This window comes from Berghia stephanieae, chromosome 7, assembly GCF_034508935.2.
Source record: "Berghia stephanieae isolate SIO BIC M18660-M18661 chromosome 7, UCSD_Bste_1.3, whole genome shotgun sequence".
In the NCBI taxonomy this organism is placed as follows: Eukaryota; Metazoa; Mollusca; class Gastropoda; order Nudibranchia; family Aeolidiidae; genus Berghia; species Berghia stephanieae.
In genome coordinates, this window is record NC_088366.1 from 40,324,043 (window position 1) to 40,341,751 (window position 17,709).

The 17,709-nt window shown below is 36.1% G+C and overlaps 1 protein-coding gene across 2 annotated transcripts in view; it reads left to right on the top strand.

The window, feature by feature from the left end:
* Positions 1-17,709, top strand: part of LOC144977223 (uncharacterized) — a 67,022-nt gene that overhangs the window by 31,522 nt on the left and 17,791 nt on the right. For both annotated transcript variants that reach the window (XM_078922181.1, XM_078922180.1), the window contains exons 7-11: positions 3,484-3,799; positions 4,202-4,320; positions 5,428-5,502; positions 8,770-8,945; positions 17,329-17,466. In XM_078922181.1, the coding sequence (XP_078778307.1) occupies positions 3,484-3,799; positions 4,202-4,320; positions 5,428-5,502; positions 8,770-8,945; positions 17,329-17,466 (824 nt within the window). The remainder of the gene's footprint in view (positions 1-3,483; positions 3,800-4,201; positions 4,321-5,427; positions 5,503-8,769; positions 8,946-17,328; positions 17,467-17,709) is intronic.

Genomic DNA, 17,709 nt, shown 5'->3' on the forward strand with positions numbered 1-17,709 from the left:
ACTACAGCCACCACCACAACCACCACCACATCATCGTTACCACTACTACTGCAACAACCATCACCACCACATCATCATCACTGCCACCACCACATCATCATCATCACTACCACTACTACTACAACCACCACTACCATTTGTACTACAACCACCATTACCCACCACATCATCATCACTACCATTTGTACTACAACCACCATCACCACCACATCATCATCACTACCACCACTACTACAACCACCACCACATAATCATCACTTCCACAACTACTACAACCACCACATCATCACTACCACTACTACTACAACCACCACCACCACCACATCATCATCACTACCACCACTACTACGGCCACCACCACATCATCATCACCACCACTACTACTACAAGCACCACCACCACCACCTCATTTTCATCACTACCTCCACTACTACTACTACAACCACCACCTCCACATCACCATCACTACCGCTGCTACTACAACCACCACCACCACATCATCATCACTAACACTACTACTACAACTACCACAACCACATCGTCATCACTACCACCACTACTACTACTACTGCTACTACTACTACTACTACTACTACTACTACTACTACTACTACTACTACTACTACTTCTTCTATACTACTACTGCTACAACCACTACTACTACTACTACTACTACTACTACTACTACTACTACTACTACTACTACTACTACTACTACTACTACTACTACTACTACTACTACTACTACAACATCATTATCATCACTACCACTACTACTACAACCACCAGCACCACATCATCATCACGACCACTACTACTACAATACAACCCCCACCATCACATCATCACTACCACTACAACCACCACCACCACATCATCATTACCACTACTACTACTACAACTACAACCACCACCACCACATTATCATCACTACCACGACCACTACTACAACCACCACCACATCATCATCATCATCATCATCATCATCACTACCACTACTACTACAACCACCAATAACACATCATCATCACTACCATTTGTACTACAACCACCACCACCACCATATCATCATCACTACCACTACTATTGCAACCACCACCACATCATCATCACTACCACTACTACTACAACCACCAAATCATCACTACCACTACTACTACAGCCACCATCACAACCACCACCACATCATCATTACCACTACTACTGCAACAGCCATCACCACCACATCATCATCACTAACACCACTACTACAGCCACCACCACATCATCATCATCACTACCACTACTACTACAACCACCACTACCATTTGTACTACAACCACCATTACCCACCACATCATCATCACTACCATTTGTACTACAACCACCATCACGACCACATCGTCATCACTACCACCACTACTACAACCACCACCACATAATCATCACTTCCACAACTACTACAACCACCACATCATCACTACCACTACTACTACAACCACCACCACCACCACATCATCATTACTACTACTACTGCAACAACCATCACCACCACATCATCACCACTACTACAGCCCCCACCACATCATCATCACCACCACTACGACTACAAGCACCACCACCACCACCTCATCTTCATCACTACCTCCACTACTACTACTACAACCACCACCTCCACATCACCATCACTACCGCTGCTACTACAACCACCACAACCACATCGTCATCACTACTACTACTACTACTACTACTACTACTACTACTACTACTACTACTACTACTACTACTACTACTACTACTACTATACTACTACTGCTACAACCACTACTATACTACTACTACTACTACTACTACTACTAACTACTACACACATTATCATCACTACCACTACTACTACAACCACCAGCACCACATCATCATCACGACCACTACTACTACAATACAACCCCCACCATCACATCATCACTACCACTACAACCACCACCACCACATCATCATTACCACTACTACTACTACAACCACCACCACCACATCATCACTACCACGACCACTACTACAACCACCACCACATCATCATCATCATCATCACTACCACTACTACTACAACCACCAATAACACATCATCATCACTACCATTTGTACTACAACCACCACCACCACCACCATATCATCATCACTACCACTACTACTACAACCACCACCACCACATCATCATCACTACCACTACTACTACAACCACCACCACCACATCATTATCACTACCACTACTACTGCTACAACAACCACTATCACATCTTCATCATCACTACCACTATTACTACTACCACTAACACCACATCATCCTCACTACCACCAGTACTACAATCTCTACCATTAGGTTTTGGCGCTTTACTTCATTTAAAATAAGGAAACTTTGGGATTGTATTTGGCAATGTGTTTATGTATCATAGTATAATTCTAATCAGTTATCTATTCAGAACTGTACAATTTGTAAACACAATGCCAAATACCATTCCAATTCCTTTTTCTTGTGTGCGGAAATTCCTCTTTTGGCATTGAAATTCCTACTAGTGTTGTCTAAAACTCCTGAGCCAAATTTAAAGTTGGCATCTCTGGGCAGACCAACAAGTAGCGAGTTAGAATAATCAAGGCGTGACAGTATCAGTGCACAAACGACCGTCTTCAGCAAATGGAGAGGAATTATTGTTTCATTCAACGGATTCTCTTTAATTCAAAATTAATGGTTTTGATCATCTGGTTTATTTGGGGCTCCATGCTGAAACACTTGTCGAGCACAAGGCCAAAGCTTTTCGCTTTCGAATGATTACTGATTTGACAATCACCAACAAGTATTGATGGTAATATTGTCTTTTTAATATTTGACGGAGTGCCGCAAAGCATGATCTCCGTTTTGTCATGATTAAGTTTTAATTTATGGTCAGTCGATTATACAAGTGATGGTGGTTTGCCTCTATATGCCTTTAGTCATCTTGTTAACATGTTTTGGACAATAATTAATCAATATATGTTATACCCAGCCACTCACTGCAGCTTCAAACACCAGTCTGTTAGTGCTTTACCAACTTACAATTTTGTTATTTTTTTTTACCTAGTTCTTTATTTTCCATATTTTGCCAAAATTTTTCTTCAGATTCGAATTTTTATAGTGTAAAGTTGTGAAATTAATTTTCTCAATTACTCATTAATGGATCCGTTCCCACTCAAACTACACACATTATAATTATAACTTCTAAAACATTTTGAAATGATGATATATGCAAAAGAGATATATACATATATGTGTTTTTTTTTTTACTTTGAAATTCTGATTTATTAATTTATTTTTTTTTTTATGAAAGAAAATATAAATCATTTATGCTTGCTTCCTAATATGATGCATGCAATGAATGAATATATTTGTAAAGAAACATTGTCTCATTATAAAAAATAAAATTCTGTGTATTAAATATTGGTTTGAGATTCTAGAAAACATGTAAATTTCAGGTGGGTGGTGAAAAAAGAGGCAGGAAGCGTAAATCAGAATCTCAGCAAACAAACGATCTTGTCAAAGTTAAGGAAGAACCTCCTGACCTTGATCCTGATGACCTTGAATGGCTTCCCAGTGTACCGGAGGGAAACCATACAACTCATCGTGATGGCCGCACTCGTCGTAAGGTTATACCACCTAAAGCTTTGAAAGAGGATTACGTACTCGGCCGCAGGGTGATAAAGAAACGCAGACGTCGAAATAATGACACCCTTGGCTACAACATAGTCTGCCCAATGATGAACTGTAAAGCCAGATTCAAGACAAAGGATAGTAAGTAGCTGAAGTAGAAGTTTGAATTTAACACTATATTGTTGTCATTGCAGAGGGATGCCAAATCTCGGCTTTCACATATTCTGTGTTAGAGGCAACTGGTCAAATTTAGGTGAGGTCATTTGGGTCCAAGGAAAGCCTCTGCCACCTATAGTGTCATCACAACCACCACAGCATCATCTTCACCTCCACCACCACTCCCATTTCCATCACCATCATCACCACTAACAATCATCAATACATTATCATTACCACTAACACTGCTACAAACACCACCAGCACATCATCAGTACGACCTCTAAAGTCGTTTCATTATCTTTTGATATTAAACCTTTGAGGACTCATCACCAGCAAATGTAATTATAGGAACTAGGTTATCATTTAATTTACACTTCTTTGCAGGCATGGAAATCCATCTTTCGTCTCATAACTTGGATGATGCTGCCTTTACTTGTCCAGAATGCAAGGCTTCCCATGACTTTTGGAAACATCTTAGAATCCACTTGTGGAAAGTGCATAGAGTGAGTGTTTTGGTTTTATCTTCCAGGCTGCTAGCAAAGTTGCCAGTTGTAAACTATATAATCCCTAAAAGGCTGGCTTGGAGATAAACACAATCTACTTCATAGTTTACACTGTCAAAAATAAGTCCAAATGACATGTGTATGTCTTTTGGTTGTGTCACAAAATCAAGTTAGTGGTTGCTGTATGACAACATGATGTAAAAATAAACTAATTCTTGTACCTACACTTTTTGCAACTGCCAGCTTTATTATGTTTTATTTTGCAGCCTTGTGTATTAAAATTATACAATATCCTTTTTTTTTTATGACGATTACACGAAAAACTGAACTAAACCTCCCATTTTGTTGTAATATCGTGACTCATAGTTTTAATAATAACTTAATTTTGTGATACCCTTTTTTAGTTGGAAAATATGGTTATTTAGAGGTTGTTTTTTTTTTGGTTCTCTTGTTATTTTCTTCAGATAGTCAAATAGTTTTGACACCAAAAAAAAAAAGAAAATAGAATAAAATTGTATCTTGTGCATCTTGAATCTGACAACATATTGAAAGATGCCCATTATGGCTTCCACAAAAATTGATGATATTAATTCCAATTAATATCTGTAATATCCCTCACTCCATAACAGGAGATCACGCTGTCTTCGATCCCTTGTATCTGTTTTCCAAGTTGCTTTCTGTTGTCTTGGAATGGGATTACAGTCAAACTTGTCTATAACGACCACACAAGATCAAAAGTGGTTGTTATATACAGGATTAATGACGGGAGGTTATTAGTATCATCATCATCATCATCATTATTATTATTGTTATTCTTCTTCTTTTTCTTCTCCTTCTTCTTCTTCTTCTTCTTCTTCTTCTTCTTCTTCTTCTTCTTCTTCTTCTTCTTCTTCTTCTTCTTCTTCTTCTTCTTCTTCTTCTTCTTATTATTATTATTGCCTATAGCTGGGTACCAATTTTAAAAAAATTTTTTTGTGGTGTTTTTAAACCATGATTTGATTTATATATTCCTTTAACAGTATTACTACAGCTTACAAGGTTGGACATTGATCACTTTTTAATTTTAATGGAATAACTAATTTCTAAAAAATATATTTTTATTTCCAGATCAACATGGATTTACTAGCCTGTGATAAGTGTGACTATAAAACGGATACAAGTCATAAGATGAGTATTCATAAGGTAATTATACTATCATTTAAATGCTGTCATTATAAGGATCAGGGACTTTGGGTAGGGCGACAGTACAATACATAATAATACACTGATGAAACGCTTTTTTTTTTTTACATTGTGCCAGAAAACTTACTTTAGATACAGATTAGTAAAAGAATAAGATGGCCTTCAAGTAGCTAGAAAGTTTTAAAAGAGAGATAGAGAGACCGTTAGAAGGGGGCAAAAGCCGTGCTGAAACTGAACCTTTAGTAAAAAGTCCCAGTTTCTGTGGTCTAGCCTGAAGGACAGTACCATGTGCTGATGACAAGAGATAAAGCTGACACTGAGTATTTAATTACAGCTACAGACAATTGTGTAAGGGGAGACCACTGTGTAGGAAAAAAGCAAGCATAAAGCATGCATTTTATTCTATCACTTAATTATCAAATTATGAGTCAATTTTCTTCAGTTTACTTAAATATTCATCTTTCATCTCTTTAAAACTGATTTTAAAAGAAGAAATTCCATCCAGAAATAAATACTTAGGGTATGAATTAAAAAGGCACCTAAAATTTAGTATTTTACCAAAAGTACATTGAATAAAATATTAATTGCATTAAAATGTCACTGTACAGATTAAATTTTTAAATGTTCTATAATAGTTAACATGGTCATTTGAAGTGAAATCGGCTAAAATCCTTGAAAGTGAAAGAATGTTATGTTACTAACATGGTCAATAAATAGAATGATCTCTTTTTATTGGTATGTGTAATCCATGTTAGTCTTTTTAAACAATAGACATCGCGGGTGGTTGGATGGGAGCATCACCCTTGAATCATATACCTATGATGTTCGCATGGGTGTACGATCCGATAGTGATGTCGTTTCTTCTTCTCTTTACTAGCCTATCCTGCTTCTTTGGTTTGTGATTGTATTTTTGACAGGGGATATTTTTTTTCCTGTAAATCCTCTGCCTGTTTGTTCTTGGTTATTTATAATTTAGCTTATGATATCTTTAGGTTATGCTTTTGATTGACATTTGTACTATTTTTGTTAGATTGCTTGTTTTTTTTGTTTCAGCGGTCTCTCATATAACCTCAATTGTGTTGGAAGAGACCTAAAGCAACAAACAAACAAAAAAAACAATAGACATCCTAAAGCGAATATAATCACGGGTTCTCTAGCGTTTAAAGGACACCAACAATTGCTTGCTAATCTTTAGTTCGAACGTTAGTATATCAGTTATCAGATCAAACAATCCCAGCTACCAAATCACTGCTTATTGGACAAAAGAATCAGAGAAAAACTGTTACTGCAGCCGTGATAGATATTGGTATTTTTATTTGTACGCTTAGTATTCTGTCTTAATACAAGTTAATAATAGTCGAATTCCACATAGATAGTTTCACTCGTTATCCTGTTGCTGTCTTTTTATACTACGGTATATGCATTACAAGTGATGTAGAGATTATTTCTGCCCCAACCCATTACTTCGTGATATATAGTGTCCGATCCAGAAGGTAACTAGTGATTACTACTTAATACTACAGAGACAACGATAAACGTGGACCTCATGGACCTGGTGACTCTTAATGACTACTATTTTTATATGTAAATCGAAGAGAAACTCGAATCTCTTGGGTGCTAGAGTAATATATGGAATGACTTTCAAATGTAAAAAGCTTTGCAAAGGCAAGTATCGCATCATAATGACCGACACTAACATGAGTGTTGATTTAAAAAATGAAATAAAAGATTATATTTAGCCGTAATCTTCAGCTCCATGGATTATGTAGTAGATTTTAAGAACCGTGCATCAGTAATGTTGTTTATTTATAATTTAATAACATATCCGTTTTAACTACAGCTGAAACTGCAATATCTGACGACATTGCTGGTGGAAGGCATTATTAAGTCAGTCCTGTCACTATATTTTTAAAGAGTATTAAAAAACCCCAACTCCCTTAACAAACTATTTTATATTCAATGATCATTTATTATTGTTATGAGACAACAGTAGTTTGCTATATTTAGCCTACTTGTACTGGTAGGTTCGTGATGAGTGAATATTACTCAACTTTACAAGCATGTAACTTGGCTTTGGCAAACCTGCCTAGTGCTACGAAAAATTAGCAGAATTACGAAATTTTGCCTCCAATTTCAGAACTTCATGAACATTTCTGAGTGATTAAGACTGAGTGAAAATAAAAGTTGATGCCAGAGTGCATCATTTTAAGGATTTTGGAGTGTTGTCTAATCATTGCGAGGACAAATTATTAATCTGTAAAGTTGACTACGACGACTACAATTTTTATCTTCTAAAAACAACAGGTCTGGCTTTGGTGACTTAACTGTTGAAGAATTGAATTGGTCTATAATCTGCATTCTCTTGTATTACTTTTAAGCCAAAAACATATAACGTTTTTATCGTCTTCTTACAATTTTTATGTCTAAACTTGTCTATGGTTTAACAATCAATGGCTGGGTGGGGTTCCTGACCTCCCATAGTGGGCAGGGGGGTACATACTATGTCTTCTATCCCCTTATATCTGTTTTCCAACATGCTTTCTGTCTTTGTCTTGGAATGAGATTACTTGGTTTTGTCCTGGTCCTGGCCAGATGCCCTGGCTGAGAGGGAAACAGTCGAATGTATAGTTAGTTTTGGGAGATGATATTTTTTTCATTGTAAATCATCTCTCTGTTATGCACTGTATTATGCTTTCTTTATATTATATATGATTTGTAAAACATTTGAGTGTGTTCCTCTTTGCGGGGACCTGTGCTTGTGTCTGTATGAGACTTTTAGTGATCTCAAACTAAGTACTTTGATAGAGTGCTTTTGGAATCTACACCTGTTTCTTATTTGAACCAATTCCCCTTTGTCTTCCCTTTTCTTGGATGCTTTATTGTAATTCTAAAACTTTTTACTATCCCATTTTCTTCCATTTTACTGGCGCTGATATGACCTTAATGTGTTGCAAGCACCGTAAAACCCTTAAAAACAAAACAAAACAATCAATAGTGTTATGTGTTTGGTATCATAAAAAAAATAACTTTTTGTCTCGTTTTGTTCACACCTAAGACATAACGTAATTTTAAAGCATGTTTGATTAAAGACACCAATAAAATTGGCATATTGTTGAAAAATAATGGTTGGTCAAAAGTGCTCAAACAGGTAGCATGATGGGGTCAATCAGGGGTCGGATAGTCATTGAAGGTTTAGATTTAATGTTTTGGGTTTTCAGTTCAGTGCCGTGGGGGAAAGTAAAGGTAATCCTACCATCCATTTTACAGGAAATCCATGCGGATGCCAAGCCTTATAAATGCCCAGTCTGTAATAAAGGATTTCGCCAGGCTGCCCAGCAGAAAAACCACATGGCAATCCATAGGAGTGCAAGCACCAGGCAGGAGTCAGGCATGTGGTTTGCCTCCAAGAGATGTGATATATGTGAACGAGTTTTTGCCAATAGGTCAGTATCTTGCTTTTATTGTTGTTTTTCCTAATACTCTTCTGCCTCTCCTGTCTTGGGACTTGTTCTAAACTTGATTTGAGTGATACAGTGCCAACCAAACATTCCAGAGAAATATCATCCTAAATATCCATTCAACTTCAACTGGGGACTACACCTCAGATTTCCTGATTACCTGTCAGTCTTGCCAAAGGTCACCAAATGGTTGGGATGACCAAAAGCTTACAATTTTTCACAAAGAATATGTGTGTGTGTGTGTGTTCTGCTGTCAACTTTTCACTACTCATTTACAATCAAACAATGAGCTACAGTCCTCCGCTTAATCGCACACCCTCAGGAGTTAGGGTTAGTGTGTCGATTAAGCGGAGTGTGTGATTAAGCGGAGAAGCTAATAATAGCATCTAAGCCCTGGCTTTCATGTGTTATTCATGTTGGACCTTCCCTTCTGGGTTTTTTTACGGATTTGGGACCTTCATGTTCAAGACATGGCCTCATCAGAATGTTTGGTTTTTAATAAAAAAATTTTCTTGTATTTTGTTAGGTATTTTTTTAGGGGATTTAAAAAAGATTTTCTTTGCTTTTTTTCTTATCTTTTTCATGTTCTTTGACAACAAAATGTGACATTATTGTTTGTAAGAACAATAACATGAAACGTTGATTGCTTTCTATTATGTGCAAACTGTTTATAAACCCCTTGTCTCTAATTCGGCCAATGTAGATCATCTGTCAAGTGTTCTTCTTGGATTTAGCAGACAGCGTAGTTTGTCCACCAATCAGGTTTTCAGTGTTTGTCAAGGTTGATTGGGGTTATTTGGGTACAATTATAGATAGCTTTAAAACAAAATCATGTTGCAATTTGTTCAAGGTCTACATGATAATTATAGCTAATTCGACTGGACTAAGTCATTCCTGGTGAAAGATTGAAAATTTTGAAATAAAGGAGTAAAAGTTTAAAACTCTTAAATAGTCCGTTTGCTTGGTAGAAAAAGTGTGCAAATCGTGTAACCAGCATGAAATTTTCACACAAAGTGCAGACTTTTATGAGGATTTCGAAAAAAGGTGGCTCCAAGTTGAGAAATTGTTGGAACCAAGAGTTATTGCCCTTTAAAGGTGACAAAATACATTTTTTTAAAATTTTATTTCTTTTTTCTAAAAAGATTACGGTTTTTAAAATATTTTATAATAATGTGGTTATATTGGTATTCCGTTGCATACTTTGGACTCACAAATTATTTTTCCATTTGAATTTTATTGAAATATATAAGAAAATAGAAAATTCATTTGGGATTTTTCAGGAAATTAAAAAAAAAATATCTCTCCTTCCTGGAAGCTGTTTAAATAGTTTAGAATCTGACATAATGCCACGCATTTCAAAAACATTTTTAATCTTCACACCCTCTAAAATCAAGCAATCTTTATTTCATTTTTGAAAAAAACAATAATAGACAATTCAACTACCAAGGCAAGTACCCCCTCTCCTCCTGACACCCATGTACAATCACTCGCAAACATAAGAGTACAATGTATTTCTATCATATAGAAAATAAAACGTTTAAATTTAGATAAATTGTACAATTCATATTTATTCATGATGCATTACACCATTTAAAACATATTTAACAGCAGCATTAGCACGTGTAGAAACAATGTGCAAGCGTGTATGTTCGTGTATGGCTGTGTCTGTATTTGTAAATGTGTTGATGTTCATACCATGAACCAAACTGAGCATTGTTTACCTCACATGAATTGCCTTTAATTTGGACAATAAAGATTATTATTATTATTATTATTATTATTATTGGAGAATTACCTCCCTTTTTAATTACATCGTTTCTTGAAAACATACAATTGGAAAAGGTGTTTAAAGTCAGTTTTTGTCTCAAGAACATTGACCATTGCAGGCACATAAGAGAGTACATGGAAGAGATGCCTTAACACAATTGCATCTTTTGGAGCATCCCTTTGATGAACAGATACATTTTATCAGATTTTGTGAGGCATGTGCAAGGTCAGTCAAAGTGGACCCCTTTGGTATGCCATCTTCTTTCCAACCAAAATCTGATTTGGAAGGAAGACTAGGGTCTTTAGCAAGTGAGCGTTTCCACCAGCTTGGTAAACTGCTCATTTTAAATGATGTTTGTGAGCTTCACGAGTTGGTGGCATATTGCCTGGAAGACGTTACTTTTTTTGTAAAAATTCATTGGCAGCAGATAAGTTGGTTGCTCTGTCAAACAACACAGACAAATCTCTGGATGATGTTGAAATGGCTGGCTATATCTTAGAGGGTTGATTAGCAAGAGCTTTAAATGAGTCTGTAACATCGTCAAATGCGGCCCAAACTGACACCATGCTATTTTATTTCCCTTCCCTGCAAATGAGCTGACACTGTCACACCCTGGAAGAAGGATATAGCCAGAGATTTTTCAGGACCCAGGGATTCAACAATTGAGTGGATAGGTATCAGTCTTCTATGTTTTCCTGAACCGTAGTTGACAAACACCTTTTCCATTCCCAATGCAGCAAACTGTGATATCAGAATGATAATCACATCTAAGTCAACTGTTCGTGTAACCCCAGATTTGAAGTTACACTCGCTTCCATTCTTTAACTGAAGTGCCATTCTGTAGCAATGACTATCCCGCACAAATCTTTGGGCCTCTTTTTTGCTCACAAAGTGCCCAAATTCGCGACAAAATATGGGACGAAGCCGTTTCGTACATGCTATTTTTTAAAATTAATTACGACGCTGTTTATAATTGAATATGACTGAAAGTTGGCACACAGTTAGAAAAGAGGTCATTTTAGATTATGTCAAGCGACAAAACTCGTAGGATTACCAGAAGACCATTAAAAATAGATTTTTACTTTTTGGAGTACAATATTTCTAAAACTACAAAGGGGAGAGATTTTGTCGCTCATAAGGTTATATATGCACATTTCTTCTATTTATATTTCAAATTTCATTCGATTATAATAAGTACTTTTCCCGTATTCTCACAAAACATCAACCCAATTTGCATTTCAATGAGTGAAAATATGGAGACGGCCATTTTGCTCCACCATCGCGCGACACGAAAATGACATGAGCGAGGCAAGGCTGCCAGATGGCCAGACTTTAACCTGACCAAATACGACTTCAAAAGTGGCTAAATAGAAAATCATATGGCTTTCAATATTAAGACTGGCCCACTTAAAATGACCTAAATTTTAACAAACTGAAAATTGAATAGACTAGGATAAATGTCACTGAGACAAACATAGATGAATAAAATGTAAAAAAAGAAACAAAATTATATATTTGGCCACACACGTGGCCATCTGGCAACCTTGTTCGCGACGACGGATGACACAAATCCTTGCGCGTTTTTTTAAAATTAAGGTATTGTTTCATTGTTATGTCATAGGGATAGTAGATTAACACACACTCTCTCTCTCTCTCTCTCTCTCTCTTTCTCTCTCTCTCTCTCTCTCTCTCTCTCTCTCTCTCTCTCTCTCTCAAATGAATACTAGAACTAACATAAGCCATGGTCTCACAGGACTGATTGATAATAATTCAGCAGGCATTTTTCGTGTCATTTGTATGGGTTGTAGACACAAGATTACACTTCGGAAAAGCTCCAAATGATCAATATTATGTATATTTTAAAACAAATTTATAGTTGACCCTAGCCATACAGCTCTAAAACTATACAAGTTAGAACTCTTCTGATGTCTTCATCATATTTTCTGATAATTTTGCCATAAAATTGCCGTTTTGATATCTAATTCCATGTATTAAGCGAGATACAGGCACAAACCAGAATAAAACGCAGAAAAAGCGTCCCATATTTTCCGTTTTTTTTTCTCTTTGTGAGTCATCCAAATAAATCACATCTTTGAAACTGCATAACTTTGTTATATATTAATGGATTTTCAAAATTCAAAAAGATTTTTACTCAGTTGAGATAGGGCTTTGATTTAAGAGTAGTATTTCCTACAAAAATAGAAAACAAAAATTTTCATAGTCATTGCTACATTCTGGTGTCATCCTCTTCTTGAGTACAAGGGTACAGCGATTGCAATGAATCTTCTACTTCTACGTCTGTAATAGATGTGTAAATGTTCTCACCTGTAGTGCAAACAACAAGATTCCCTGGTGTTTTCCTTATTGATACTTTTGAGGATAAGAAACAGAACAGTTGTACCTACTTTGTTGGTTGAAGATTTTATGTTATCTTTGACGTAGACTTCAAATACAAAGGCCACTCGATTAAATCTTTTCAACTGGGTATTTATATAATGAATAAATACACCAGAAGCATCTCCAAAGGTTTTACAGTTTCCTCCAGGAGAGAGCATATGAATGAGAGCTGCTCCGTCATACACAAAAAGTTGAACTGAATCAGGACAGTCATCAAAAATTGTTGATTGAGGAAGACACTGAATAATGTCAGACTTTTGACATGAACGGAGTCTTCCGAATTCTGACAGGGAAGGTGGGTAAGGGTGGTTTTCATGTTCAAAAAACTCTTCTAAATTTCTATCTGTATTCTGGCAAAAAATAAACAGTCTTGAGAACAAATGAAATCCTGCTTTTGACACGCAATTTTCTCTTTCTGTTTTGATGATTTCTTTGAGGAACTTGCATGGAAGATGGGAAGATTTTTTTTTTTTTGATAGGGTCATGGATTGTAGCTTCAATTGTGTTTAACCTTTGTTTATAAGAAGTCTGAAAGCTTTGTTTTCCAAATTGTGTATGCTTCCATTACATACAAGGCCGATTCCTTTGACATTACTTGGCGAGTGTATAATGATATTAGTATATCCTCTTCTTCCTCAAGTGGGTTTCCAAAGGTCTCCATTTGACCAGTAAAATCTTTAATATTTTTTGTGAAGCGTCTCTTATTTGCAGGAGTGTCCTCACAGTGACATTTAGTTTCCATTATCTTGATGATGTCAAGATTTCTCTCACAACTTTCTGTCAGAGATACAATTTCGGGACCTGTAACCATCCAGTTTAGTAGAGCAGATTCTTTATCAAAAATACCTATAGCTCCACCATCTGACTTGATCAGTTTGTTATTTTGCTCATGTAGCTGATCATCAGACATGCAGGAAAATGCTCTGTTTTTGTAGATACAAAATGCCCATCCATGAATTCTTTGAAATTGGCAGAGTGCATAGTTTCAAGGACACCAAGAGAATGAAGGAACACAGGAACCCAATGTGCATAATTTGTCTTGTCCAATACAAATAGGCAGGGACATAACAAGTGTCTTCAATAGAATTTAACTTGGTTGCTTTTTTAGGGTTTATAAGAGGAGAATTCTCAATGGTTTCTGTACAAAACAGGCACTTCAACCAGTCAATTTCAGGGGAAGCTTGATCGAGTCTTGGAACTTTGTTCAAATTTTTACAGTCGACAAAGGATGTCTGCCGCTTCTTTCCTCCTGCCATATCAGCGCATTCTAGGAGGAAAATAAAAAAATAACAAAACCCCATTACATACTAAAGAGACAATATTACGTAGTTAATCAAGTTACAGAAAATGTTGCCATCTTAAGGCGATATAGGGTAGCTTGAGAGCTGACAGAATGAACGTTTGTGTGTGTGTGTGTGTGTGTGTATGCGTGTGCGCTTAGTCTAATATGAGAAATATTAAACATATATTAGTTGACGGGGCTTGGATAGCTCAGTGGTAAGATTCTCTGCAAAACAACAATAACAAAACAACAACAACATCAACACACACACACACGCGCGCAATCACACACACACACACACACACAAAGAACGCATACTTCCATATACCTGTTAGAATGGAACTTTAATCCTTGCAATCTTGACTATTCAATAAACCACACTAGCATTCCAATTTGACGAGGTCGCCAGGCATGATTCTTATTAATTTTAAGGAAACAAAGGACTGTGAGGCTGGCAAGTAGAAATGTAACAAACAAGTCAATACACTGTTTAAAAAAAAAACAAACCTGAACAAGCAAAAGGTAAAGCAATGTGTGTGGATATTAGCGTGTATTGGTAAAATTGTGTGTGGAGATGTTCTTTTATTGATCAATTGAGTTAATAATAAATTAGTTATGTTTTTTTTTTCTCGGGCAACAGTATTGATAAACACCGTTATTCTATCATCAATCATCGACAGGCTAATCTATATCGAATCGAATCTAAAATGTTCTAAATTTAGTACTGACATAACACATGCAACTTATATTATATTAAGATAGTAAAATATAATCAGTTCCAAGAATGGGCCATAATAATAATCTTACTTATTGCATCCTGGAGGAGCGGGTGGTTGGATGGGAGCATCACCCTTGAATCATATACCTATGATGTTCGCATGGGTGTACGATCCGATAGTGATGTCGTTTCTTCTTCTCTTTACTAGCCTATCCTGCTTCTTTGGTTTGTGATTGTATTTTTGACAGGGGATATTTTTTTTTCTGTAAATCTTCTGCCTGTTTGTTCTTGGTTATTTATAATTTAGCTTATGATATCTTTAGGTTATGATTTTGATTTACATTTGTACTATTTTTGTTAGATTGCTTGTTTTTTGTTTCAGCGGTCTCTCATATAACCTCAATTGTGTTGGAAGAGACCTAAAGCAACAAACAAACAAAAAAAGCATCCTGGAGGCTTATTGTGTGTGTAGAATGATGTGACTGTGACTCAGCTTTGTTGTGACCCAATTCTTTTTTCACAACTCAACTCTTTGCGCGATACTTATCACTGGCATGCGCATAAAGTACACTAACATCATGATGTTATAAGACATTTATAATAGATGAAAAAGATTGTTCCTTACCTTTTCAATTCTAGTTTGTTGACATCGTTCAAAAGACAAAACTCATTCTCTCAGTTATTTTTTAAACAGCACATGATGCCATTGTCGGTAGATTAAGCTGTCGTTATCTCGAAGGGATGGGCGGTGACAGATGACAAAACCGCATTTCGATTTAGCATTGTACTGTACACACTGGTAGGAAGAAACCTCTTTTTAACTGCTTTAAATGTATGTTTTTAGTCTCTTGTTCAGACATCCTTGTACATACTTGGTAAAGACTCGTATTTTGTCGCACGGAAAAAGGACAATTTTATTGGGGTTTTTTCTGCGGCCAGAAGTAAAAATATCTACTTTAACTTTAAAGTAATTAAAAGCTAGGTATTTGGTAAATAATAATGGAAAACATTAAAACAAACATATCTCCACAATCAAAAATTGATCAAGATGTTCTTAATGGGTGAGAATGTTTTTTTTATATACTTTTGTCATCGAGTGCGAAAACATCACAAATTGCGCGTTTTCACTAGACTTTACGACAAATTTTAAGGACTTTTCAATAAAAATTGTATTTTGGGCCACCTATTTTTCGAATCTTCATAATTTTCGACACCAATTTGTGTACGTTGTTTGCTGGTTACAAAAAGTGTACAAAACGCACGGAACAGGCCGCTAAGCGAACGGACTAAAAGCTGGTGAAAGAAATTAAAAAGCTTTCCAAAAAAAAGAAACCCTAAAAAGAGTGGCAGAATGTTTGCCAAATGAAAGTATGCAAATCCCAAAGTCAGGGGGGCCACTTGTGAAAGAGATTGTGCAGATAGATCTGTCAGGAGCTGTTGACAAGATTGGATCAAAACAGATAATAATGACCTAAGAAAAGAGGTCACAAAGCTTGGTCATTTCAAGATGTAATATCTTGGGAAGGCAAGGAGGTGTGTTTGTGTGTGTGTGTGTGTGTGTGTGTGTGGGGGGGGGGGGTTCTTGGAGGCAAATATAAGAAATTTGTTCCAGCAGGAAGTGGGGGGGGGGGGGGGTAAAAAGTCCCAAAACAGATGTAAGCGTATATTTTTGAACGACATCTTATAAACAAATAACTTGGCCAGACTATGACACGCTGTTACAGAGACATAACTATTTCTTTTTCTGACCATCCAGTTCTCTCTTAACATCATATTAATTAAAAATAATGCTGGCATCATAGTAGGCAATTACGAACAAAATTGAATAATATTCAGAAATACGAATTTTTGGCTCCAACTGCAAGATTACATGACCTCCAAACAAAAGTCATAGAACAGTAAGACAGAAAATTTTGTGCCATAGCACTCTGCTGAGAGCAAATTTGTAATTTATTAAAGTTAGGTCAAGTGACTTTTTTTTTTCTTTCCGTGGCAACTTTCAATTAAAAATTTTTAGAATTGGCACTCTGTATGAGGATTAGAATATACACAAATACTGATAAAAGTAGAATTATATTTATGCATGTTTCTGTTAAATGTCTTGCTTTCCAATATCAAAGCTCTATATAATGGGAACTATATCAAGTGATATAAACAGTCCAAATAAATTAAATTCACTGTGTTTTTAAAAAAATCTTCTCAGCAAATGTCTAGCCAAGCACAAGGAGGCAGTCCATGCCAGGCTAAAACCATTCCAATGTTCCTTCTGTGGTCACACAACAGCTCGTAAGGCAATGATGGAGTTACATGTGCGGACTCACACAGGAGAAAAACCATTCAAGTCAGTCAAGTGGTGCTTTTTATGTCTTTTTATTCTTCTCGTTTTTTAGCCAGGCATAAAAAAGTTGACAACAATAAACTATTCTCTAAGATCTGTAAAAGTAAAAGTAGTTATAAATTGGTGGAACATTGTTATATTTCAAAGTCCAGGGGCGTCTTTGAATTTTTAATCACTATTTGTATTTTGATAAGATTTCAAATTTGAAAAGTGTGATCTTATTGTCACTATCTTGACATTTGACTA